The sequence below is a fragment of the Parus major genome, chromosome 1A (genome assembly GCF_001522545.3).
Source record: "Parus major isolate Abel chromosome 1A, Parus_major1.1, whole genome shotgun sequence".
NCBI classification, from domain to species: Eukaryota; Metazoa; Chordata; class Aves; order Passeriformes; family Paridae; genus Parus; species Parus major.
This window is the reverse complement of record NC_031773.1, coordinates 11,277,932-11,304,891: the sequence shown is the minus strand read 5'-3', so window position 1 is coordinate 11,304,891 and position 26,960 is coordinate 11,277,932. Positions and strand designations below refer to the sequence as shown.

General features: G+C 38.7%; 1 protein-coding gene across 3 annotated transcripts in view; it reads right to left on the bottom strand.

The window, feature by feature from the left end:
- GSAP (gamma-secretase activating protein) overlaps positions 1-16,227 on the bottom strand; it is a 45,061-nt gene extending 28,834 nt beyond the window's left edge. For all 3 annotated transcript variants that reach the window (XM_015627890.2, XM_015627891.2, XM_033514659.1), the window contains exons 1-12: positions 16,062-16,227; positions 12,412-12,485; positions 9,517-9,573; positions 8,757-8,826; positions 8,298-8,354; positions 8,077-8,165; positions 7,599-7,668; positions 6,587-6,636; positions 5,202-5,306; positions 4,261-4,320; positions 3,540-3,583; positions 1,939-2,024 (exon numbers count right to left, since the gene is read on the bottom strand). In XM_015627890.2, coding sequence (XP_015483376.1) covers positions 1,939-2,024; positions 3,540-3,583; positions 4,261-4,320; positions 5,202-5,306; positions 6,587-6,636; positions 7,599-7,668; positions 8,077-8,165; positions 8,298-8,354; positions 8,757-8,826; positions 9,517-9,573; positions 12,412-12,485; positions 16,062-16,146 — 847 coding nt within the window. In that variant the 5' untranslated portion in view covers positions 16,147-16,227. The remainder of the gene's footprint in view (positions 1-1,938; positions 2,025-3,539; positions 3,584-4,260; positions 4,321-5,201; positions 5,307-6,586; positions 6,637-7,598; positions 7,669-8,076; positions 8,166-8,297; positions 8,355-8,756; positions 8,827-9,516; positions 9,574-12,411; positions 12,486-16,061) is intronic.
- Positions 16,228-26,960: the final 10,733 nt, after the last annotated feature.

The window sequence follows — 26,960 nt, the reverse complement described above, 5'->3', positions numbered from 1 at the left end:
GAGACTGAAACTGCTTGGTCTCAGCTATTCAGGAATTACATGGGGTTTTTATCTGGAGAGATTTCATCTGAAATGTGCTGAGTGTAAGAAACAGAACTACTTTTCTGCTACAGAAGTTTGAGAAAGGAGAAGTGATTTCATTCAGAGTTCACACTGGCAGGAGCCAGTAACAGTTTTATTACATGGGAAATTGCATGGAATATTCCAGTTTGAAGTTTTGCCAATTATCCTTAGCCAGGGATGTCCAAGTGATACAAGAAGGGATACTGACATTAATATCAGAGGTGTGCTAGCAGTCCCACAGCAGGCACAGTCTGCACCACAAAGAACTTGCAGTCCAGTTTTGCAAATCACCACTGAGGCACAACCTTTAGTGTGATTACCCACAGTGTTCTTCAACAACTAGATACTGTTTTAGCACCAAAACAACTTGCTCCAAACTGTTGGTTACCTGAAATGGGTTGTGCAAGTCCTCAGTTTTAAACAACATTCAAGAAAAAGCCATATCCAGCAATCTCATTTAGTAAGTTCAATTGTCAAATTATCTGTTTTACAGTAGTGCAATGAAAAGCACCTGTGAAAGGTTCCACACAGACTTTAAATATTGAGTCACCAGGCAGAAAAAACCATTTTATTTCACAGTAACTAAACAACAGTCTTGTTGGAGGATGACTGAATTTCATCCTAAACTCAAGGAGGTGTTTCAATCTAAATAAACCCCAGAGGAGTACAGGTTTAAAAAGGAAACATATATACAAATCAATAATATTTTCCATTATTGGGCAGGCTGTTTATATAAGAAATTGTCTTGCTAAAAGAGAAAAAGCCTAATCTATGTTTGAAAGATGGAAACTTGACTTTCTCTTGCTTCTAATTCCTTCCCTCTAATCTTTATAAGCATGCAGCTTGCCCTAGTAAGAAAAAATCCATGTAAGGAAACTGTATTTCACTCGATTTGCACTAATGGTCATTTCAGCACAAGTGCAGACAGCTCAGCAGTTCACTGGTGCACACAGCAGGCCTCAGGGAGTGGTAAAGGCTCTCTTGCAACACTTCCCTGTACAACTCTGCTGACTATTCAAAGGTTAAACAGACACCATCTCTGTCTGCTTGTATGGTCTAATTCAGAAGCTGAAAACAGCTGTGATGAAGATACCTCCTGAGACCAGTTTTTAATCCAAAAAAGCTCATGGCATACATTAGGATTGAGGGAGACTCCAAAAAGGGTTTAAGAAACATTTTAGGTTTAAGGGATCATATATATATACTAAACCCTTGAGCAGCACATACCATGTTTAGTATCACATACTTGGACCTTCTAAACACCACATACTAACAGCAATATGAAGCTCTTAAAGACTGCATTGCACATGCTCTGTGTACATATGTCCACTCTTTAACACAAATTCATACTAGATCAGAAACCCAGACAAAACTGTCCTTGAATTTACTTTCTAACATAATTTTGGTTAGCTTTAACATTAGATTGCTTTAAAGTAACACATAGCCATGCTTTGGTACCTCCTGGGTTCTGAAACTGACAGGAAAATGCTAAGGTGTTCTTAGACTGAGAGATTTCACTAGAGGAGAGCATGGTACCAGTTCCTTGAAGTTGGGCTATCAAAAAACTTCTGGGTGACTGTTTTGTTGTTGGTGTTGATATATAAAACCCTGGGTACTTCAGCTCAACTTCACTGCAGCTTTTGGAAGATAAAAAAATTATTAAAACAAATAAAGCTCAGTTGCCTTCTCCCTCCCTTCACATTTACCTGCCAAGTAAGCTCTAAAGGAATACAAATCTCATACTCATATTATAAATGTTTGTATTTTTGTGTGTTTTTCAATATTTTATGAAGAAATTCAGTAATCAATTAGGATTACACTGCATGATAATTACTAGTGGAAGTAATTTTGACCATACTTGTATTTATTCATTACCTGCTTTACTTGTGAAGACCTGAAGGTTCAAAGATTTAGATGCAACATCTTGATCTTGACAGTAATCATATCCAAAATTCACAAGTCTATGAGCAAATAAAGATCATTAAGTAAATCACTTCATCCACAGAGACTTATCACAACAAAAAGATCACCAGAACAGTCACTGTATAACCGAAATATACTAATTAAATTATAATCAATTGCTCTGTAATGAAAGTTAAATTAGGCTTTAACCTATTTGCTCAACACTGTTAAAAACAAGAATCCCGAGACTGCTTATCCAACTGTTATCCAACAATTTTGAACACACCTGACAACTTCATATTCACTTACTGCATTGTCCAACCATTCCTATACTTTGAAGTGAAAGCAAGCGCTCATGCTATACTAGAAATCCAAATACTTGTGACACCTAATAACTCAAAGCTTTTGCAGACTAGCTCTATAGCCCATGTCTATAAAGCTGCATTTTAATCTGCAACAGAGACATTACTTTTAGTGTAAATACTTGAAAAGAAAAGCACAAAATCACACTCACATCAAACTTGTTGTACCATGATATTTTCAGTCTCATGCTGCCTGTGCTTTAATGTTTTTACATATCTTTAAATCTACAATGCTTATTTTCACCCTGCAAAACATGCAGCAGGGTGGTTTTTCTGTTTGGCTGTATTTTTTTCCAGAAAGTATTTTTTTAAAAAAAAATAAAATAAAGTAAAATACAGTATTGAAGTTTTTACATTGAAGCTCTTAGCTGTGTTCTTTCATCACCAACTGTAAGAGGATACAGTCTCCTTTTATAGGGCAACCTGCACATGCAAGAGTACCATGCTGAGCTTTATGCACAATACTGAGACATTCCAAGAGCCACAGCTTGGTCAGGGTGGAACTCAACTAACCTTCAGCTACTGATACCTGGCCTAATAGCTCTGGCCTCCCTTTTTATTCACAAAAATAAATGGGCCTTTTGGAATGTAAAGATAGATGAGGATTATGAGAGTTAAACCCTCCTGACTATATTTTTCCCCTTGGGAGCCCTCAGGAGATAAGCTCAGATGCAGTCATGTGCATGGCAGACAAAGAATCAGACAAATCTTTGTCTTTGAAAGCAGACTGCTGGAAAGAGCATGCTGGAGGAGAACAGAGCACAGGCAGTGTCTTCACAGGCTATAAAAAGGTGCTACTGGTTACCTTAACTGCCCAATAAAACTTGCAACAGCAATTAAAAATGCAGAGCTTCCCTTGATAGAAATTTTGACATCACCATTACAACATGCCCAGGGTTAAAGCAAATTAATTTAAATAGGTTCAGCATACTCAGAAGGTTTAACCTATAGCTAGCTCTTCAGACAAATAATTTTTTTAAATGGCACTAAGAAGCAGTCAAAAATTAAATTACTTTTTATAGTTGACCCTGATGAGAATAAGAACTGGAGGTCTGGACACAATTTTCATGTTATTCTCATGTTCCAGTACCATGTAGGCAACTGCAAACAAAGATACTGTGGTTTGAACAAATTTTACTTGGGTTTGTAAAATGTTACCATGTATATAAAAAGGAAAGCAAGCCAAAACATTAAAAAAAACAAACAACTTACTTTAATTGTGTGTCATTTACAGCAATATCCAGGTGTGATTCCAGCTGTTAAACAAAAAAGAAAACAAACCTGTTCTTTACAGTGGCCAATATACTATGTTTAGCATTTCAGACCTGTAAAATGTGTCATAGTCACATTTCAGCAGGTTAAACATTTTAACAAGTTTACTTATCTTCCTCTAACCCTTACAGTCACTTCAAAAACCCCCATAAAACAGATTATTTTTTAGAAAGAGAAAATAAATTCCTGCAGTGCAGCAATTTTCAGCCACTGGGACAAAGGTCTAATAACAATTACATGTTGTAATTTTTATGTTCTGTTTTCTGTACTTTGTCTGCAGCAAACATTCCTGTCTCGCTTAAACTGACACAAAATCCGTACATGGTTTCTTTGTCTACTGCACTTGATAAGCCTGCTTTTTCAATAACTGAGTGTAAGATCAGTATAATGTCATGAGTGCCACTTACTGCCTTCTAGGTCAAAAAATGTGTAATTCCACTAAAGTTACCTTGATGTGGCAAAATCTGAATCTGACTGAATATATTCTTAACAAGAAAATAATGCAAAAAAACCCCCAAAAAACTAATGGAAAAACAAACTCCAGTTTTCCTCTGAAAAAGTTTCAACAATGAAAAAGACAAACAGATCTCTGTACCAGCACCTGGAAAACATAATTACATCCCACTAAAAATCACTATATAATAAAATACTAATAACTTACAATTGAGTTAAAATTTTCATCAGGATAAAACTGGACACACCTTAAAGTACTCTTTGATTCCTGGAATTAAAAAGGATGTGTTTTGTAAGTAAGAAAGCATATTATATAGACTGAGAAGTGATTGGATACTCAGCACCATTCTTCACATTCAATCTGCTTTGCTAACAGATATGCAGAAGTTAGGGGACAAAAGTATTTTAAAACCACATATAACCCCTCACAATAGCACTACGACATGCTTCCTTCCTGTCCCAGATCATTATCTGCCAATCATATATAATTGCGTGGGCTCTCACTTAAGCACAGCAATACACAGTCTCACACATTTTAGAATTTTTAGAAAGTTAAAAAATGTTTTCCATACCTACCTATATGGCAAAAAAGAATTGTATCTTACTTTGGTCAGTTCAAAAAGGGTATCTCAGAATCAAAAACATAAATACATTTCTCCATCACAGTTCACTTCCTGTTATTTCCTAACATTTACTCTTTTAGTGGCTAAGAAGAGTAAAAAAAATCCTATTTTAATTACAGAGAATGCATCAAGTGCAAATAGTCCCTCAGACAAAATAAGAAATCCAAACTCTTTCTTGCCAAGAACCTGTCCTCATTTGGTCACTCAGTAAGTTTGCACACAGAATACTTTCTAGATGTGAATTCTCTAGAAGAGAGGCATTATACTCACAACAGTTTTGGATAGATTTAGATATTTTTGAGTAAATTACCTTTCTAAAGCAAAGCATTAAAACCACCACTCTTCTTGCAATGTACTCAGCACAACAGCAACTAAGGCAAGTTTGGCTTTTGCTTTAGGTTTTTGAGGCAAGAACAAAAAAGACCATCCTAATGAAAACAAACCCCTACTTGCTACCCCACACACTAAAACCTTCACTATCACTAGACAAGTAGGAACAAAACTGCAAGAATGACTTTCAGCTCACCTTTGGAACAATGTAGAAGAGTCTTTGCTCCATCATATCCCACTGTGCCCAAACGAGGTCATCTACAACTTTGGCTCTTGGAAGCTGACCTGACTTTTGAATCACCTACAGGGAAAGAATAAAAACATTAGAACCCATCAAATAAGGTTTTGCAACAATTATGCACAGTCTGTGCTTTAAAGAGAAAAGCAGTGAGAGAAGAGTCATAAATAGTCAGGAGCTTGGAAGGAACAGGCTCCCTGTCGGCAGCATGAGGCCCACCTTTGGTGTGTGCAAGGTGCTCAGTTTAAAGAGATCAGAAGCACAGTTTTCATCTTTGCTTTCAGTCTTCCTTGCTTGCAAGAAATTCACCACTTAAGCTGCTCAATGTGAACAAAGAATAGCAGAGGCACCCTTCCCCAGAGAGGAGGGAAATACCACAGTCAGTTCAGAATCAGCTACATTAACTACTGAAGAGATATGTGTCAGCTCCAAAAGAGATTTCTATGCAAAGTCTCAGCCATGTGAGTGAGAGAGCTGGGGTAGGGAAAAGGCTAGAACTGTAGAAAACAGTTGGGATTGTGTACATGCACAGTTGAATGATGTGGGGAGATTTCATGTCAAACAAAACAAATCTGTTTGTCAGAAGGACATCAGACCAATCAGTTTTCTGATTATACTTAAGTCTTTACTCCACTATTGTAGTCTAGCATATAAAATCCTTCTGCTTGAACCCATGATAAATTGAGAAAACCATGAAAGATTGCAAGGGGACAAAAATCAGGTCCTTACCTTTTCCTTCAAAGCCTACATTTACCTCCATAACACAAAACATTGGTTTTCATGACAAAATTATTTACTATATTAGACAAATGTTCATTAATAAGTCTTTCAAGCAGAACATTCACAATTTGTTGATGACAAATTCATGTTAAAAACAGAAGAAGAGATGAGGGAAAACAGAGATTGGACATTCACTGTACTCAGACTGTATCTAAGTTTTACATCTTTTGTTCATTTGTTTTTTTAAGTGAATCCTCTACTGGATTCACACAGACTCACAATAGACAAAATTAGGAAGGCAATCTGAAAGCATTTGAAATGGTTGCAAATATTTTAAATGGTTTTAAAATGAATAAACACTATGTTTACTCCCAGCTTCTAACAGACAGAAGCATTCAGTGACATATAACAAATTCAGTGAAATAAATAATTGTCCTCATAAATTAAAAGGTGTAAAGTTTTTCAATCAGCTTTGTGGTTACCTGCATAGATGGCCATACTAATCAATGTTTTCTTTAATAAAGTTAGTGTTGCCCAACTATAAAGCTAAATAAACTTTCAAAATTTTCAACTAAATTAATTGAAGTAAAAGAACCTCAAGCCCAAAAATTTTTCAATCTTACCACTTTGTGTTCTTCTTCTGCAACAACATGAATGTCAAAGTGTTCAATATCTTTAAAATAAAAAAAAAAATACAAACAAGTATTTTTAAATGCTTTTATACAGCTTATGAAACAAGCTCACCTCTTAGAATTCTGTAAGAACACTAGGGCCAGGAAAGTTCAACTCAGAGAAGAGGAAATCTGTGACACATGAGCACCGGTGCTTACACAGAGACCTGGAGTCTCTCCCTTTCCTGAGCTGCCCACATCAACACAGCACAGGCTTCAATAGCAATGACTGGAATGTGCCCAACCAAGAGTTTACAGAGCTGCATGCCCATGTCCAAGACTATCCCTGACCTGTTTCACTTCCCAACACAAATACCCCTCACAGTCCTTTCCCACACAAAACTCCTGAAAGTTATCCACAGCTGGCCTGCATGAGAAGGGCAACATTCACCCAGCAGATGTTCTGTTTCTGATTTAGCTCTGTCCACCTAAGTCCACCTACCCAAGGTTGGTGTCTAGCTCAGGGAAGAAGGGCCTCTCCAAGGGGATGGAAAAGAGATCTCACTTTATAATAAGAAGGAAAAACCCAGTCTTTTCCAAGTGTCCACCTTTATCCACTCCCTGCCATGACACTAAGATGAACATGCAATATTAGCTGAATCCAAGGAACTATTGCTCTAGTCTTGTCCTACTTCCCATGTTAAAGACATCTTTCAGTCAACTGATTTGCTCTGAATTTATGTAGGCAGCTATAAGGAGCTTATTTTAGCTTTTTTAGAAATAAAGATAACTGATGAATGCAAGAGCTAAGCTAGAAATCGTAGACAAAGATGGCTATTCTGTTAACATTGAAAAAAATCTGGTAAATTATACAGTTTTTGAAAGACCTTTGGAATACCTAGAATAACCCACACCTTTCCTTTTCCTTTTTTTTTTTAACCAATAGAAGTCTACCAAAAATACAATCTATAAAAATCATCTTGAAGTAAAAGAATGACATTGTACTTTGAAAATATTAACTCACATTTATCTTCTGAAACTAGCAAGAGACGACTTTCTCTAGAAGCATTTCTGCCTTCAACTGGATAAAGAAACTATACAGAAAATTTCACAAAAGTAAGTAAAAACCAAAGTAGTTTAGAACACTCATCTAAAATGTTTTGGGGTGTTTTTAGCTGGATATTTAAGTATATTTAAATTAAATCAGACACACTAATTATAATTAATAAAAATATCTATTATTTCAAACTAATAGTCACCAGTCACTATAATTGTGAACTTCGGAAGACTGAAGAGAAATAAAAAAGCAGCCTTCATTGTTGGAGAAATATTCTATACCAAACATTTTATGAAGTTTTATTTTTTATTTCTCCAAAGAAACAGGGGGACATTATCTCTGTAACAGTTGCAAGATAAGATGAGATATTTCTGCACTAAGCCATGTTTTCTCTCTAGCAAAGCAGATTTAAAAGGCTTATCTTTAGATTAGTTGAATACTTTACCTGTACTCGAACACAGCTATCCACAGCCTTTAGGACTCTCACATTATTAATGGGATGAATTTCAATTAGCAAGGTTAAGTACTTGGATACTGCAAAAAGAACAGGTTTTAGATAACATTCTTTTATGCAAACAAGTTTGTTTTCTAAACAGAAGTTACGTGAGAAAGAAAGCAAAAAGGTACAATATTTAAAACAGTATTTAAAAAATCCACTTGCAGTACCTGACTGTAAGAGCTGACTTGCTTTTTCTTCCTCAGTATATTGACAGAAGCTGACTGCTGTGGGGGGAGAAAACACCAACACAACCACAGTGAGTGTGCATACTTTACGTTAATCTTACTAAACATCCTTGAAGAATGAGCATCACAATTCTTTTACCAAAAACACATGTTAAAGGAACATCAGAAGCTCTTCTAGATGTAGCAGGTATACACAAATGCAGGAGGAGAAAGAGAACAAAGGGGCAGTGTGTCTTAGATGTTTTAATTAAACAGCAATATTGTCACAGCTGTGTCTTTATGTTGTTACCTACATTATCTGATGATGGATGCACTGAAATTCATAAACTGCTGTGGGCAACACATAGGTCAAAACAGATGTAAGTAATTCTAAACCCAAATGTATCATCCTACTAAACTAAATCTTTACCAAGAAAATTTAATGATAAAACACATATTTACCCAATAAGGTCCTTTCACTGTTGATTGAACAGCTTATTATGTGCAAATTCTTCTCAAACATATAAAGGTGCTACAGAGAAATACAGTAATGTTAATAACTATGCTTTTTCAAATCCCACAAAGGAAACTATTTAATTACTTCTCCTTAGAAAAATACTGCTGTCCCACAGTTTTTATCTTTCCATGCCCAAAAGAGCCACGTTTCAAGCTTTATTTATAACAGTTCTCCTTTTTCTCATGTTTGTTTTTCACTGGTTCTTTTGAGCTCTATGTTGCCACTAGAGCAGCATAGCAGACTTTTATGTAAATACAAAATTTCACTCATTTCACATTATTACGGGGACACCTTCAAAAACCTGGTATCATTATTTTAGTTACTGAATTGCAGTATGTTCCATTTTAGAATAAAATAATCTCTTAAAATGGTATCACTGAACAGACCAAGAATGCACATATAAAGAAAACTCCAAACATTTACTTCTTGGCATACATGTGCAAGGTGAAGAAAAGTGGAAAGAACTTGTTGTTTAGAAATGAAGATTACAGACATGATGCTTTACTACTCTCATGTCTTTCAGATGTTCTACACTGTGGTACATTTTAACACTACTGAGAATCATTCCAATACTTTCTCCAGTATCTTTTCTGTTTCCAACAAGGATAGATTCCTTAAAGACATAACACACTGTGTGGCAAAGCATCAAAATCTGAAACACTACGGCACTGTCATCACCAGAGAGAAACCTGGTATTGGTCTCACCTCATTTTGTTTAGTTTGAAGATCATACAATCCAATGTGAGTGCTTCTCTGATTTCCCTATGGATGGAAACAAATTAGCTCTAGCAATATAAATATACAGAAAGTTAAACACTGGTTTGTTTTTTTCCTACCTCCCTGTTCTCCCTGCCCCTTGGCACACATCCTCACACACTTCCCTGTCCTATATATAACCAGGCAGTTAGTTATCTAATTCCAAGAAAGCAAATTCTAATTCCAAGAGAACAAAGATTTATTTTTTCCTTTTAGAACTAACACATGGGGTAAAGCTGAAGTGTGGCAAATCCTCAGCCCACAAGCCATTGCATAAACCAAATGCCTCTCTCCCACTTTGCTTCTAAACTGGTTTTAGTTGCCAGCAACAAGGCCAGGAAAAGAGATGTCTGTACAAGAATCAATAGGGATGCTCTGGCCCCTGGAGATTTAAGGCTGGTATTCCAAACCTCACCAACTTGGTGGGTCATTACTCCAAAAGGGAGCACAGAAACATCAAACATCACCAAAAATCAGCTCCCAGTGATCTGGCTGTAGCCTGGAAAAAGGATTTCAAGAAGTGATTGTTTGAAGGCTAAGTATTTTATAAGCTCACCCTTAGCCTTCTGCCTTTGAAGAGTGACATAATACATATTCTTTCTATTATCTTATATTAGTTATCTTATTGATAATTAATAAACAATGATTTTGTTGGGGCACTTACAAATGTTTGGGACTACAAATCAAAACTTTACAACTTCTTAATTTTCACCATACTTAAATTTTCCAAATGTATTAGAAAAAGAAAATTCTGCTTTGCAGCATATACTGGATAGCAAATCAAGCTGATGTGTATTAATGTTCTCTGGGTATAGGCACTAAATTGCTAAACTACTGAAATTAAATCCAGCCACACAGGCTTCCACTTCCACAGTGAGCTTCATTGTTTTTAACTGCTTAGGGGGAGAGGGGAGAGATCTGTGGTTATTTACAAATTTATGGCATTTTGCCTTGTGAAGTTGAAACAAAAGCCTGAGTATTCGCTTCCTAAGGGGTCTATTTCTGAGTGTCTCATTATTGTGGCAATGACAAAAGTCTTTGACTTCTGATTTAAACTAGGAAAACAAAATGTCTTTATATTAAGACACAGGCTCCAGGCCTCCTAATTTAAGATTAAGCAAGTGCTTTCACAAATAACTATATTTTTTCAAGTGTGTCTGAAATGTTAACACCATCTTACTTAGATATGGAAAAATACACTTTACAAGACTGGTAACAGAACTACATCAATGCCCATAAACTAGGACAATTGTTTTCATGTGCACTCTGAAGATTCTTTCATTACCTTACAAATAAAATTCACTTCTGTTAAAAATATCTTCCTTTACACTAATAATTAATGTCACAAAATATAGACACTGTCAAAACTACAGTACAACATAATATTCTAAAATAAGCTTTAAAATAAAATTCAGTGTCCACCTTCCCCTGGTTTCACAAAGAATACATTTGACTATCTCTCACTTAGAAGACAAAGGCTGTTTTCTATTTGTGTCTATTGGGAAACAAGCTAGGCCAGCTCAGTCCAGTTTACATCCTCCACACCATCCACCTTCTCCCAAAGAACAAGCTACAAGTGGTCAGTTCCCTAAGCTCCACCAACTGTTCTGACTAGATCCCTACAGACTGCAGAGGGAGCTCAGACAGGCATGCAGGCAGACACCTACATTTAGATGTGTGAACCCTGAGCTACAACTCATCCCTTGTGCCAACTGCAAGAGCCTGAAGAACATACAAGGCAGTTAGACTGTCAGAAGCCCAAAAAAGCTTAGTGTGAGATTCCACAGGTGCTAGAAAGCAGCAACACCACACTCACAGAGTACCAGATCTCCTGCTGAGCTACATGGTTACTTGCATTAAGTCTTCTAGAGTCTGAAGCAATGAAAAAAAAACCCAAAATTTGACGCACTCTTTAGAGTTGTTTTTATGGTTACTATTGTCTTGTACAGACTCCCCTCCCTAAGCTTGCACTAAAGGAAACATCCACCCACAGTGAAACCATGTAAGAGTTAAAGCCTTGATGAAGGCCTCACCTCTTCCCTTAACCCTAGGGGAGCTGGAGAGTTTTAGCATTGTTGAGCCAGAGGGGAAAGCACCCTTACTCTATCGGAGCTCATCTCATATGTGTACTCAAGAAGCAAGATCCTGGAGGATACAGCTGGATCTACAGACTCCTCTGAGCTGCACAGTCAAGAAGCACAGCTTGTCTCATCAAACAAACAATAAGAAGACGACAAAGTTTCACATTGTAAAACCATTAGAAAACCCACTTGGAAGTAAAACTAAAAACATACACCATGGAGAACAGAATCCTATGTTAAGAAGCCAGCTCTAGATATTTCAAGACATCAAATAAACAGGGGTTACTTCAGACTACTTGCAATAAAGTGTTATGGATGAATCTTAAAGAAAACGTATATGCAGAAACAGTGTTAGATAAATGGCCTCTTAAGACAATTTAGTATAAAATTTTTAACTAAAGCACTGCATATGAATTTAATAGCTAGGCTTCACTGAAAAATTGAGGGTAAAATTATGCGCTGCTTATGAAGTGTTTTAAAGAAATTGCATTTCAGCATGGGGAGATTCTGGGCCAGCAAAAAATCAAAGGCAAAAACCCTATGGAATCAGGTGAGTACTTTACTCTTCATTTCATCATTCCTAACCTTTGTCTGAAGTGGAGATGGGTATTTTCCCACTGCCCAAACCCCCCAGATTGTAATCAGTCATGTTTCCGTGTCCTAACAAATACTGCAAAAAAAGCCTAAACTACAAGAACTCAATTAGATTCACATACAATATTATTCTCAATTTTGTTTTTATTAAATTCCAAGACTGACTTACCTTCCAGGTATAAATAACTTTTCCATTTCTTTCAACATTTACAACGTAGAGTGCTGATGAATTCTCAGAAGTGTCTGAAATAAGAAGTACAAAAAAGCACAGGATTTTCATTTCAGCTGTTTAATCCTATAATTTATGCACACTTTAAGCAAATATGCTAAATACATTTTTACTTGTAAATACATATTTGCATACGCCAAAATTGCTCCCTTCTGGAAAAAGAGAGAGTACTTCTTACACCATGATTTAAATCTGATAAACTTTAACACAGGTAGTTAAGGAATGTCAAAACATGCAAGAAAAAAATTATTTTTGTAAACTCCTACCTCTTCATTATAATTATGATTCTAATGATCACTACCTTTTATTATGAAAACAGAATGTGTTTTTTCAAAGAATAAAAAAACCAAATCAAACCAAAATTACGCCCTTGCATTTATTCACTATACACAACATGGGGTTCAAACAGTTAAGCCATACTCCAGTCCTCTGGACACTACAGAACTAGCCCAAGGAAAATATCATTTGCTCACACCTTTTCAGCATCTCAAAGGAAAGCCTGAAAATAAACTACATCTTTAGACATTAGTTCTACAGCACCAACACCACCACTTCTGTGTCATTCTTAGCCCCTCATCCACCTGCAAAAAGAAAGAAATAAAGGAAAAACCCCACCAAAATCCAAAGAACCACAAGACTAAATACCATATAGCGAGATATGCAACCTACCTACAAGTATAGGGAACTAAACAATGCAGGACACAAAATTATATGGAATGGGAATGAAAGCGTATATTTAAAATGGAAATGAGCAGAAAGCAAAGATGGACACAGAAAGAGAAGAGCATATCTGGACAAAGCAGTACAAATTAAAAAGAAAACCACCAGAAAAAAAGGATAAAATATTGTATTTAAGTAGAGAAAAATGCATACTTCCCTGATGCTGCTTTTATGTTTTCTAATCACCACAGACATCAAAAATATGTTTATCTCCAATGGAATTTTTACTAGAAGTGGAAATTTTGCCCTTAGTAAGGTTGAAGCTGTATGATTGGTCTCAATTTTACAATAAAGGTGACCTGCAGTTCAGTAAGCATCAACATAAAGAACTCTCCACAACCCTCTGCAAGCATTTAGTCAAGTCTGACACTATTTACTTGGCAGTTATCACAGAGTGTTGAAAGAAGGAAGACACTGAGTGAAACTTAGTTTAACAAGCCTGATACTATAAACTGGCTTGTAGAGCTTGCAGTGATAAGAAAAAAAAACTGTTTTCAAGCATTATCAGAAGATAATAAATTTTCCATTTTGTTGTGGGAGGACAATGAAAACCCTTCTTGTACATTGGGCAACACATCGCTTTCTATTGGTTTCAGATCACTCAAAGTACACTACAATACAATACAATACAAGTACACTACATTAGGGCTAGATGGTGACAACTGGGAGAGTCTAAGATAACAAAATACTCTTTTTTTTTATTCAAAGCTTTCTGGAACTTAACGACCACCTCAAACTTTCAAGATGCATATTACAGTCTCCACATTTTCTCATACAATACTTCCTCAGCACAGAATTTTGGTAGAGAAGAAGGTCCATGAGCAATCTCCATGTCAATAAAACACAGACATCTTAAAGGTGTTTAAAAAGTTCTGTGTCAGAAGAAAGTTTCTCTTCTGAAGAGAACAGTCAGTGGGAACATGGAGGCAAAGAAGTGGCAATGGTCTCTGCCCTTGGAAAGTCCTGCAGTAAAACCCTGCACAGAGAATTACAACTTCTTCCTCATGTCCACAGCTGAGACCAGCAAATGAAGGGCTGCAAAAGAACCAGCCCAGCCTGCCTTCCCAGCACAGCGCTTCTACCAACATAATCAGGAGAATGCAGAGTTTGATTTCCTGAAGGCCGTTATACGCAGCTCATACCAAATTAAGTGGAATAAAGAGAACGAGGCTGGTTCACTTTGCTTGCTGCTCCCTTCCTATCATCACAGCTACTCCCAGCTCTCACGCAATTAGCAGTTCTCACATGCTAGCAAGTGCTTTCAAGTCCTTAGGAAAGAAAATAATAAATATGAATAAGTAACATCTGAAAACACTGACACAAAAGTACCATGGCTCCTAAAAATTACTTGCTTTCTGTGATTAGATATTTCTTTGATGTTTAAATTAATCTTTTCAAATCCCTACCTCCCACCTTCACATTCCTAATGACAGCACTGCATGAGGGAGAAGTCACTATACACAGGTAAGTTAAAATGCAATGAAGCAAAGCTGATATTTGATCAGACACACCCTCCAAAGTAGATTCTTACGATTCTGTATTACCAGGGACACTACTGAATGAAGGCTCATTTTAACGTTTTAAAAGACAAAATACAATTTTCTCCTTCCCAAACACAAGTCAGTGCCATTTTGAGACCCTTATGCCATTAACATCTATATTAATTTATCTCTTAATTCATCACTGATGAACTGATAAATTAATAGATTAACCAATTATGCATGGAGAATTTCAGCATTTTACCTCAAATCCCTTCAGTATGCTTTTCAATAATTGTTCAGTAAATGTAGAAAATGTGAAGTATTTTATAACGGATCATTTTAAATGATGGCTTGGTAAATCATTCTCTTATTCTCCACGCTGATTTTTCTGGTTTGTCACCAAAAAAATCTTATGAATCTATTTGATAACAGGCCCTCAATGCGGGAAATAAGTTAAGTATTTTAAGTAAAGTAAAAACAACTGAAGGTGTTTCACGTTCATCACACTTGTCGATGGTATTTCTACTGAAGCAAAAACTATTACAATATTATTATTACTATTATTATCAGGTTTTCATCAGATTTTGAAAAGCAGAACTGAGCCAGCTGCTCTGCAGATGAATAACAAGCAAAAAGCCACAGTGCCAAGAACACGGGAGGTCACTTTTTTCCAACCACTACCCCGAGCACTCGCTATGCTGGCGATCGCACGGTGCCGTGACAGCTGACGCTGCATCTAATTTTAAACTAGCACTCGTTTACCAGACACACCAAAGTGTTCAGGCTGTGGGGTTTTTCCTCCCAAGAAAGGGGAGTAGCGTGGGAGAGGGAGTAATGCTAACACTTTTTTTTTTTTTTTTTTTTTTTTTTTGGTTTGGTGTTTTTTTTGTTTTTTTTTTTTGGTTTTTTTGGCGGAGGGGAGCGGTGGAGGGGGAAGGGCGGAGGGGAGAAAAAAAAAAAAGAGAAAGTCCCCAGCGTGTGAAGAAGTAGGAAGAAACAAGCTGTGGAGTGTAGTAGATGTGCAGAAGTGTTTTCGGTATGTCAGAAATTCCTTGAGAACAGCAAACTTGTCTACCTCAAGTCCCCCGGCACCCGAGGGTCGCTCCCCTCGAGCCCCAGCCGAGGGGGGCCCGGGGGCCGCTCCCCCGCCGCCATCCCCGGCCCCCGCGGCCGGAGCTCCCGCTGGAGACCTGCCCGGGGGTCTCTCGGGGATCCGCACCCGGGGGTCTTTCGGGGACCGGCACCCGGGGGTCTCTCGGGGACCCGCACCCGGGAGCCTCGCCGCAGCCGGCTCCTCGGCGGGCGGGCGGGCGGGCAGGAGGCAGCCGGAGAGAGAGAGGGCCGGCCGGCCGCAGGGATGGGGCTCTCCTGGGCCTCCCGGAGAGTTACCTAGAGCGGCGGCGCAGCCCCGCTCCGCCAGCCAGGGCACCACGTCCCTCCGCAGCTCGAACTCGGGCACCAGGCGCAGCAGCATAGCCCCGACCCGGCGCCGCTCCGGCTCGGCTGCCCTCAGCCCGCCCCCTGCGGGGGAGCGGCCCTCGGGTGTTCCGGCGGTTCCCGGCCCGCTCCCGGCGCCGCCGGCCCTTCCGCTTCCTACCGGGCACGGCGGCGGCGGCACAGCGCCTCCGAGCCACCCGGGCCGGCGGCCTCAGTGCTAGTGGGCCGCGGTACTCGAAAGCTCTCGTTTTCCCTCTGAGCCCAGGCTCCTCCTTAGGCCGGCTGGAAGAATCACAGAATCACAAAATATTCTGAGTAGGAAGGGGCCCGCAAATGTTATCGAAGTCCAGCTCCTGCCCCTGAGCAGGTCAGCCTCAAGCATCACAGCATGTGCTTGAGAGCGTTGTCCAAGCGCTTCTTGGTGCTGTGACTGCTTCCCTGGAGAGCCTGTCCCAGTGTCCATCCATCCTCTAGGTGAAGATCCTTTTTTAATATCCAACCTACACTTTCTCTGGCACAGGTCCTGGCCATTCCCTCCTGTCATTTGTCACCAGAGCGAAGGGGCTTTTGGAAGCTTCACCAGAGTGGCTCTGAGTGCCTCCGACAGCAGCCTGTCAGTGAGGCCTGGAGTTGAGCTTCAGTCACCTGGTGTTCACAAACCAGGAAGCCCCAGGATGAGTTGCCCTGCTTGCGATCCCCCAGGAAGCATTAGATGTTTTTCAGAACTTCAAGTAAGATCCTTGTTTTCTGAGGCTCTGCACTCTGAAATTGCTTGTTGAATAGATGGAGTCCCTGTTGGAAAACTGCCAGCAAAGCTAGGGATGTCCCCTCAGGCCTGGCCTGCTCGTACTTTTCATCTGCAAAGGAGGTAAAACTTCATGTAATCTTAGCGGGGGGGGGAAGTTGTGGTTTGTTTGCTTGGGGTTATTTTAGCTGTTGGAAATATTTGTAACACTGATAAGGTGATACTCTGTGGCTATCTATAGTCTGCCTAATTGACATTTCCCTTCTGAAATGTGCTGGCTGCTATCAGCCAGCTAAAGGTGGCATAAAAGTGGATAGAGGTTATGAAAGCACACACCAAGCTTGACATAGCCAAATACAAAACAGCTTGAGCCGGTTCTAAGAGCTAATCCCTGTACCAAGTTTTTCCCCACTACTGCTAAGATCTGGAGCTATAAAAAGGCCACATCAAAATCAGTATGTCTGCAAAGTGTGGATGAAAGGCAGGTTGATAATTGAAATGCAAAGCAAACATGCTCTTCTTCTCAATCTCCATATTGCAAACTTTTACAATTTAACCACAAATTTTGTATTCAGCATTTTTCTTAAAGGTCCTTAGATCAAGTGGTTGTACAAGAATTTCAGTTTATATTTTCACTGTTGTGAAACAAAGCTTGAAAATGTGACTGGAGTATTTATTTCAGACACAAACGTCAAAAACAGATAGGAGATCCCAAATGGATGCACTTTTTGAGAAAAAAGATGGGGATAATTCCTGAGTATGAGAATGACACAACTGGAAATTACACAACTGGAGAGGCAAGCAAAGGAGGAAAACAAAGACAATTAAATGACTGATTCTTTTAAGTATGTGCAAAAGGGGAGATTTTCACATGGAGAAAGTCTCCTGTACCCAGATCTAGAGTTCATGCTTATTATTAAAAATCCCATATTTCTTGAGCCATCAGTCTGGCTATGCACATCAGAGGCCATATCTACAGGCCCAGAGCTCCAAGTTGAATTCCTAGAATCATAACACATTCCTCAGAAACCACAAAGCTGACTCAGAGATTTTTCAGGTAATAACTCAGTACCAGAGTATCAGGCCACCTTAGACTTGATACATAAAATTAAACAGTTGATGCAAAAGCCATAAGGATCTAAAAAAACCCTTCAGCAGTCTTTGAATTAAGACAGAGCCTGATATATTTTTGATAACATCTCCCAAGTTTGCTTGATGTACAGAGAAGCTCTTTGTTTAAAGAAACAACCCAATTTCTTATTTCTGTCAGGTGATATAAATCTTATAACCCATTTGTCACTTTTGCATGCATCGTGAAACCAAGGGGTGAATTTTGCTCTCCATTTATACTCATATATTTCCTTTTCTGATTATCTGTCTCACTTAATTTTGGTTTTTAGTTCCAATCTGAAGCTGTGCAGGCACAGGAGTTGATCCCAATGGAGCAACTTCCAGGAGAGGGATGTGAAGCTAAAGCTCCCATAAAAAAAAAAAAAAAAGACAAGTTAAATTTCTCTACTTTCTTTTTAATCAGAAATCTGTTCCTGCCTTAGTAACAAGAGGATCTCCCTTGAATTTTTATCTGGATTGAGTCTTGACCACAGGGAAATCATTAGAGAGCAGTAATGGCCCTATTGAGTGCATTGTAATCATCATTAGCATTATTTTACTGTAAATAACAATTTTTGTGCTAATTCCTGTGTGCCTTTAATCCCTTTTCACACCATTCATATTGCAAGATATACAAAATTATACCATGACACGAGTGTGGGTCTGGTGAAACATTGTCCCCTGATACGGCAGTGATGGATGTAAGGCACCTTTCAGCTCTCAACAGAACAAAGCTTTGTTTGTGGACAAAAACATACAGATCTAAGATCCATAAACCACTGATGTGTTCCACATTGGGAAATTATACATAAGACTTCTTATAAAGAATGAATATCTGAAATAATTATTTAATCACATGACAGCCTGGCAAACAGTTCATGACTTTTTTGGGAAGTACTGCTTACTGAGGGCAACCTCTTTTCCCGCTGTTCCAGTAATAGAGGGTTTATTGTCATCATGTCTAGACAGTTGTTTCCTTGAATGTTTTCATCCAGTCAAACTCAAAAAATATACAAAAATTTTCTTTCTGGAGTTGGTGCTTACTAAATCCTTTTAGCCACACAAAAAAGATGCAATTTGAAATCAATATTTTAGTAGTAAAGTGTGTGATTCAGAGTTAGTAGAATGAAATACCTTTATTTCAGTGTGTGAGATTACCTTTTTTTAGTCTCTTTAATCACCGAATATCAACATAGATCAGAGTTACTTGAAATCAGTCAGCATCCATTATGGAAACCAGTGCTTCATGGAGGTGCTTTTGTGTGCTTTGTTTAATAATTCATCATAGGAAATAGTCTTTCAACTAATAATGAAAAAAAAAACCATCTTGCTATTCATGTTCATGCACCTTCTTTTTAATGGCTTCATTGAAGTCAGTAACACTCAAGCCAGTAAAATGAGTGAAAGAGGCTCCTGAAACAGTTAAGGTATTCCTCCAAGTGAGGGAGGGGAAGAGAATGGGACTTAGGGAAGTATCTGACTGTCATCCAAGTGGCCTTTTTGTTTCCGCTGCTTCTCCCTCCATGGCCCAGGCTCTGAGGCTCCTTTGTTCTTTCCAGAGACTAATAACCCCTGCTAGTGCTGATGAAAGCCCTGTGAGCACACACTGTCTCAACAGCTGTTGGAGGAGCTCTTGGCTCTATGTTTATTCTTCCAGCTCCAGCCTGATTGGGATTCATCAGTAGGGTTTAGAAACTTGGTCTTTTATCCTTTGTGTTCTTTCAGTTTTGACTTCAGTTTGAATTGCTAGAGGACAGTGTCAATACTTTGCAACAGTTACAACTCTCTTGGAAACTGGTATAATAGTGCATATATCAGCAGATCAATTCCAATTGCTTTCACTTTTTACATGTATTTCCATTATCAATTTTATTGTAAAATGAAAGAATTATTTAGCACAAATGCATTCCTTCAAAATGTAAGGTTGCAGCACTGTAGAATGGAGACTGTAGACAGGGACAGCACATCAGTCTGACTTTTGTTTCACTGAGCTTCAGGCACATTGAAAATAGGGTTTTAGTATGAGGTTTTTGTCTAGGCTCCTTCTAGTTAATGAGGAAATATAAGAACTCCAGAGAGTGACTGATACCACCTGGTTTTAGCAGTTTATTTTTAATTAAATTTAAGGTGGATTTTACCTGAGTGTGGATGCTGGTTCTCCTATCCCCTCACTTCTGCTCTCATGCCTATTGGGAATGTGCATCTGCAGGCCTGGAGGAAAGTGGCACTGCTCCTTCCCATGTCTGCCTCCAATTAGATCATATCAAATGTAATATGGAAGGGGGCCCTGAGGGTGCAGTTTGATGAGCAGCTGATCTAACAGCTCATCACTGTTGGAAGGATGGACCCAGACTTCTTTCCCTTCTTATTTTCTTCTCCCTTCCTCATCCCCAGATCACTCAGCCTCTGTCTTCATTTGCCAGCTCTCCTGCCTGTCTAACACCTCTGTGATCCAGCTGTACTGGATAGCACACTAAAATCTATTTACTTTTTTTAATGGTTTAATTTTCTACTAGCTTATGAAGGTCCCTCCAGTCACAGAAGGCTTTTATGAGTCCATAGCCATTGCAAAGGGAAGCGGTGGTTGTGTGGCCCTGGGAGCAGGGAGAACAGAATAGATCTCCCTGTACTGGTGGCAGTGAAGTGTTAGACCCACATGGCTCATTCAGACACTTTACAAAATGCCTTCCTCTGACATTCAGGTTGAAAGAAGCAGTCATTTTTGCCCAGAATTGCTCTGACCCAGTGCCCAGCTGCTGCTGGCATGGTTTCCAGACCAGACAACTGATCCAATTGAAAAGTAACCTTGAGGAGAAAAAGAAGGAGGTGGAAGAGGATGGTTTCAGTATGTTAGCTATCTGTCAAGGTTGCTGAACTCTAATGTCAACAAAAACGAAGTTACTCTACAGAACTGGGAATAAACCACTCATTCTGGGCAAAAGATCTTGGGGAAACTGCTTTTCCCAATGCTGGTGCTCACTTGGGTTAGTGTAAGTTTCTGCCAAGCTACAGCCTTAGGATGTGGTAAATGGTAGTAAAGGCTTCCCTTGACTTAGAGTAAAAGTAGTCCAGCTATGAGCTTTTAGCTAATTGAAGTCAGGTGAGTAAAACCTACTTTTAGCCTCCTTGGCCTGCTTTTCTGTTTCCATGAGGATCAATAGAAACCACTGGTTTTAAATTCCTTATTTGTGTACTCTAACAACCATTTCTTTGATACTGTGCAACACTTTTAATATACTCAAATTATTCTCTGAAAATCTGAATACATTTCCCTGGCACATCCTAAAAATATCTTTTATTTATTATATGTTGGTTCCAAACAAATGTCACATTAATAAGCAGAGAGGCTTGGGTTGGTGTACGTCATCAGTCACGCAGTGGTTTCTTCTTCCAAAATACTTCCAGAATTAGGTCTGACCTCTTTTAACAATGAACTATTTATAGGATTCATAAGGGCCTTATCCTCCAACCCTGACTCAGCCAAAACTCACCACTGACCTTGACCTCCTGTAGTCTATTCTTGTAGCCTTACTCATGTGAGGAGCTTTTATTCACTGACCTGGCTTGGGGAGCATATTCTCATGAGTGCAAGCTTGGTTCCCAGCTCAATGGACCATGGTAAAATGTCACAGAATCAATTCCTGAGATGCATGTGTTATTTTCACTTTGTTATAAGTACAAAAATAAGGGGGAAATATGCAGCTAAGTTCTGCACTCAGTACTACAACAATAAACTGAGTGTTATTACATTAGGTGTACAGCTACAAATGAAAGCATTCAATCCTTTGGAATTAAATTTTGGAAGACAGTACATTCAATCATAAGAATTATTACTAAAAGTAATTGTTCTTTTTCTCAGGAAGGTATAACTGTTTTTAAGTAGAATATTATTGCAGTGTTAGGTGATTACACTAGCATAGCATGACAATGGCAATCTTTTTTCTGTATTTTTTGTGTCTTTTTCTAAAACCTCTTCTAACTAGTGTTGATTTTCCTAATAGTTTCCTGGTTTTCATTATGATGGAGGATGATACATTTTAGAAGCTAATATATTGTCCTTAGTGGGTCTGGGTAACAAGATGTATTGTCTCTATTAAAAAAAAATTACTCTCAGCAGTCTGTTATGTTTCCCTTTGTTTAGAATCCCAGAATCATAGAATCATTAAGGTTGAAAAAGACCTCTAAAATCATTGAGTCCAATAAATCCAGTACCACTGTGTTCACTACTAAACCATATCCTCAAGTTCCACATCCACAGAATTTTTTGGACACTTCCAGGGATGCTGATTTCACCCTTTTCCTGGGCAGCTTGTTCCAATGCCTGACCACCCTTTTAGAGAAGAAATTTTTCTTAATATCAGATTTAACCAACTTTTCCTTAATATCCAATCTAATGATTCTTCCAGTTATAAAGATTGTAGTTACGTATAATTGTTGTGTCTTCTTTACAACACATATTATGTTACACATCTCTTTCTTTTTACTTTTTTGCATCTTCTCACTTTAAAGTGGAAGAGTCAAAATTTTGAGATGCTTTTATAAGTCTCCAGTGTTTTTTTCACTCACATTTCAATCACTTGTTTTTATTTTCCTGTGTTTTGTTGTGTGTGGTGGGACAGTATTTATTAAGTAGTGAATCATCAGTATATAATATGGCAGTCTTCTGTAGGTCCTATATTTTGTTAATTCATTTGAATACAAGTAGGCAATGAACAGGTATCTCTGGTCAGCTGTTACCTATGATGCCTAGGCTTTTTTCTTGAATGGCTACAGTAAAGATGGAATCTATTGTCCTTATGAATATTTGAAGGAATTCCTTCCAATCAGCACTGTTGCACATTTATCAGCATTTGACTTTATCTGTTTGTATTGCCAGTTAATCTCATTCTACAAGCCCAGTCCTGGAGACATATACATCTTTCCATGATCTGAAGAACCACAAACAGCAGGGATACAGGCAGAAAGGAACTGTCCTTTCCCAACCATGTTGGAAGCTGAGACTCAGCTTTTATTCTTTCCCAAGATCAGGCCAAGACATGGTGGAAAGCAGATCACGTCTGCCTTGACTATTCCATTACATTGACTTCTCCACAAGGAGACAGTTCTGCTACTGGACCCCAAGATATTTCTTATTGCCTTGGTCTGTACTTACAAACACTATCTAAAAGGGGATTTACTTGTTTATCATTTGTATGAAGGCTCCATGTGGATAAACACTACTCTTAGACGTGTGTGCAGCACCTTTATCCATTACAGCTTCTTCCTGTAGCTCTCATGTTTAATGCCCATTGACCCTAATGTCCTACAAGTAACAGTCTTCCTGCCTAGTCATTTTTCTTTTCCTGAGGGCTCCAGCCTCCGTTCCCTACACGACAGGCTGTCATAGAGTTCTGTGCCAAATTCCCCATGAGCATGTACTGGCCAGCCTGCTCTTCCATCTTTTTCCCTGCACACTCCTCTCTTTTGACCCTAGCCAGCAAACATAAGCATTGCAATCATCTCGTATCTGACTTGTTTACAGCCCAGACTGGTCTCTAACCAAAAAGCAACTTTTGCTTTCCTCTTCCTCTTTCTCCCATTTTGGGCCACTGACTCCTCATTCCACTACAAATGACATCAGTCCAAAACTGAGGAATGCTGCAATTGGGCTTGATTCTACATGTTCCCATAGCACTATTAGTTGTCACAGCAGGAGTACAGAAACCAAAAATATGCTTAAAATTGCATACGGATGCATTGTTGTGCCTTCAGAAATGGTGAGTCCCAAATGCTTCTAAGAAAGGTGCAAGTAGCCCTGTGGTTGTCAAATAATGATACTGTGCACCTGTCTTGGATGTTAGGTTTCATTCTGATCTCTGATGGTCAGAGACTCATTTATCCTCAAATTTTAACATTTAATATTCCAGGGTAGTCAGATTAATTAGAACTATACATATTCTCAAAATCCACAAAAAATGTTTAATTCCTTTTTAAGTTTTGGGTTCAATGACCTTTTTTATCCACAGTCTAATTACAGGGTATATGAGAAGTAAGAGAGAAGCAAGAGAATTATTTAAGAAACTGCCATAATTTAATTGCTTTGAATTTATTTCAAATTCGTGCTCCATCTTTCCTGTGGCACTTTTTAGTCTTCTGTGCTCTTTCCTAAGTCGGTCACAATTAATCTTTTAAATTTTTCTTTGGAGAAGCTGCTTTCCATGCTATGAATCATTCTTACAGGTTTTTGTGAACATCTTCTGAGGAGAGCCTTTGAAAAACCTTCTTTAACACCCAGAAGTAATGTATGTATGTATGTATGTGTATGCACTTGTTTTTCCATTTTGTCTGGACACTCTGGAGTGTGGTTTTCCTTTGTATGGGCAGAGGTGTTTGGCCTGTCATGATCATGATTAGGCATTTTGTGATTAGAGACTGTCAACCACTTGACCTAGTGGAAAAGATTCTTATAATTCCTAGAAATCTGTTTTAGCCACATTTTTGTGGATATATACTTACATTACTGATCTAAAGTACTAGTAGATAGTTAGATGATTTAAATGAGAAGGTTTGTATGTTTGCCCATGAACTTTCTTGTTCTTACGGTGTTGGATGTATCCTGCCTATGTTTTTTTTTTTAAATTTATCAGTTTATAACATCTATGTTATTTCCTTTGTAATCCTTCTGCTGTTTTTGTATTTTTATTACAAGAAAAATATTATTGTAATCAATGTTCTCTGCTGGGAAAAAAACAAAAGCTAAATGGGGATGATTATTTGTTTTGTATAAAACTTTGGAGTAACTAAGCCAGTCGGATCAAAGGTCCATCTAAACAACATCTTGCCAATGACAGTTGCTAGTAATAGATGCTAAGAGAAAGCATATATAAAAACATAAAAGTTTTTTTTTCCTTCTCTTGCAACTCTTTCAGATTATTAAATTAAGGAATCAAGACGATCTGGAATATACTAATTCATTTTTTTGGCATCCAAAAAATCCTATGATAATTAGTTTAATGATTTAATAAATGGGAAAAAGTACATCTGTCTATTTAATTCTCCTGCCTGATAATTTTGTGTGGTGTACTATTGTTTCTAAGTTAAGAAATATAGTGCATATTCATTCAGTACTTTATGTGCACTTACTCCATTTTCCTTATTCCAAGGTTAGATTTTAATGTAAAATCTATTCCCTACTCCTTATCATCCTTATTAAACTTTTGTGTTTTTCTGACACTCATGTTTGGAGAGGCATACAGAGGCTTTATTCTTTGTAATTGTTTTTTCTTATTTTCTTGGGAGTGCCATTGATCCATAATTTGCATCTTTAATATTGTAATGAAGTTCCCTTTAATTTTTCTTACACCAGTGACTATTTGTTTGTCAAATTCTCACCTAGGCCTTCTAATTTCCATTTTATACTTTATTTTTCGTAAGTTTCTTTTTGAAGGCATGTAAATGAGTGGTTTTCTTTTCACAGGCGCAAAAGCCATCTAATGTTAATTATCAGTTGTAGTCACACATTGCTTTTAGCTTTGGCCCTAGGGCAGGAAGCAGCTGTCCAGGACAGCAGACTGGTGGGGACAGTTAAATTGCTGTAGAAACAGTCTGTACTTGGCAGCATGCTTCAGAAGACTTCAGGAGATCAAGATGAACCCATGAGGTTCAACAAGGCCAAGAGCAAGTTCCTCCATCTGGACTGGGACAGTCCCCAGTATAAGTACAGGCTGGTGGATGAAGGCATTGGGAGCAGCCCCAGTGGGAAGGACTTGGGGATGCTGGTAGAAGAGCGCTGGACATGACCTGGCAATGTGCACTCTCTCCCCAGAAAGCCAGTTGTGTCCTGGGCTGCATCCAAAGCAGTGTGGGCAGCAGGGAGAGGAAGGAGATTCTGCCCCTCTTACTTGTTCTTATGAGACCCCACCTGGAGTTCTGCAGGTCTGGCTTCCTCTGCACAGGAAAGAAGCAGACCTGTTGGAGAGATATCAGAAGAGGGTCACAAAAATGATCAGAGGGCTGGAGCACCTCTCTTATGAGGACAGGCTGAGAGAGTTGGAGTTGCCCAGCCTGGAGAAGGGAGGACTCCAGGAAGACCTTATTGTGGCCTTGCTTTACTTAAAGGTGGCTTATGTGAAATATGTGCAATGACTTTTTACTGAGGCCTGTGGTGATAGGAGAAAGGCCAATGGTTTAAAACCATAAGGGAGTAGATTAGATTGCTTATAAGGAAGAAATGTTTTATGATGAGGGGTGGGTGAGACACAGGAGCAGGTTGCCCATTGGGGATACCCCATCCCTGGATGGGACTTTGCGCAACCTCCCTGCCCATGGCATGGAAAGATGTTCCTGACCATGGCAGAGGGTTGGACTAGATTGTCGCCCTGAAAACTCAGATTTTCGATCTTGTTGACATAGTTTATAAGAACTTTCCCAGGACAGTGACTGTAAACATAGATATGTATACATTCTTTCTGATACACATCTTTTGATGAATGTCTCACACGACCAGTGTGATTGGAAAGGTGGTAACCTAACTATCCAATCCCTGGTCATTGCCAAGAATCTATAAATATTGAAGTTGTAAGACTAAAACCAGTTTTTTCCCTGTTACACAGGAGCCGTGTCTGGGAGAGTCATTGCGTGTCCTACAGCGACACTAGATGATCTTTAAGGTCCCTTCTGATGCTAGGATTGATTCTGTGTTCACTACTTGCCAAATCCATTTTCTCACCTGTTCCTTGTCCATTAGAAAGAGACTGCCATGGAAAACAGCAGCACCTTGCATTTGCAGTGGGTTTTACATGTTCACACATTCCTAGTGGGGACTGTGGGTAGGGAAATGTGCAGGGTGGTGCTGGGCATGCAAACAGTGGGGCTGTGGCTCTTGGTTGGGAATAAGAAGCTTGCTTGGTTTTCATGCTCTAAATTGCTTAAGGACCTCAAATTAGATACTCTATATTGCTTTGTGGACTTTGAGCCTAACGAGGTTAGCTAATGAGTTGTATGCCCCATATTGTGCA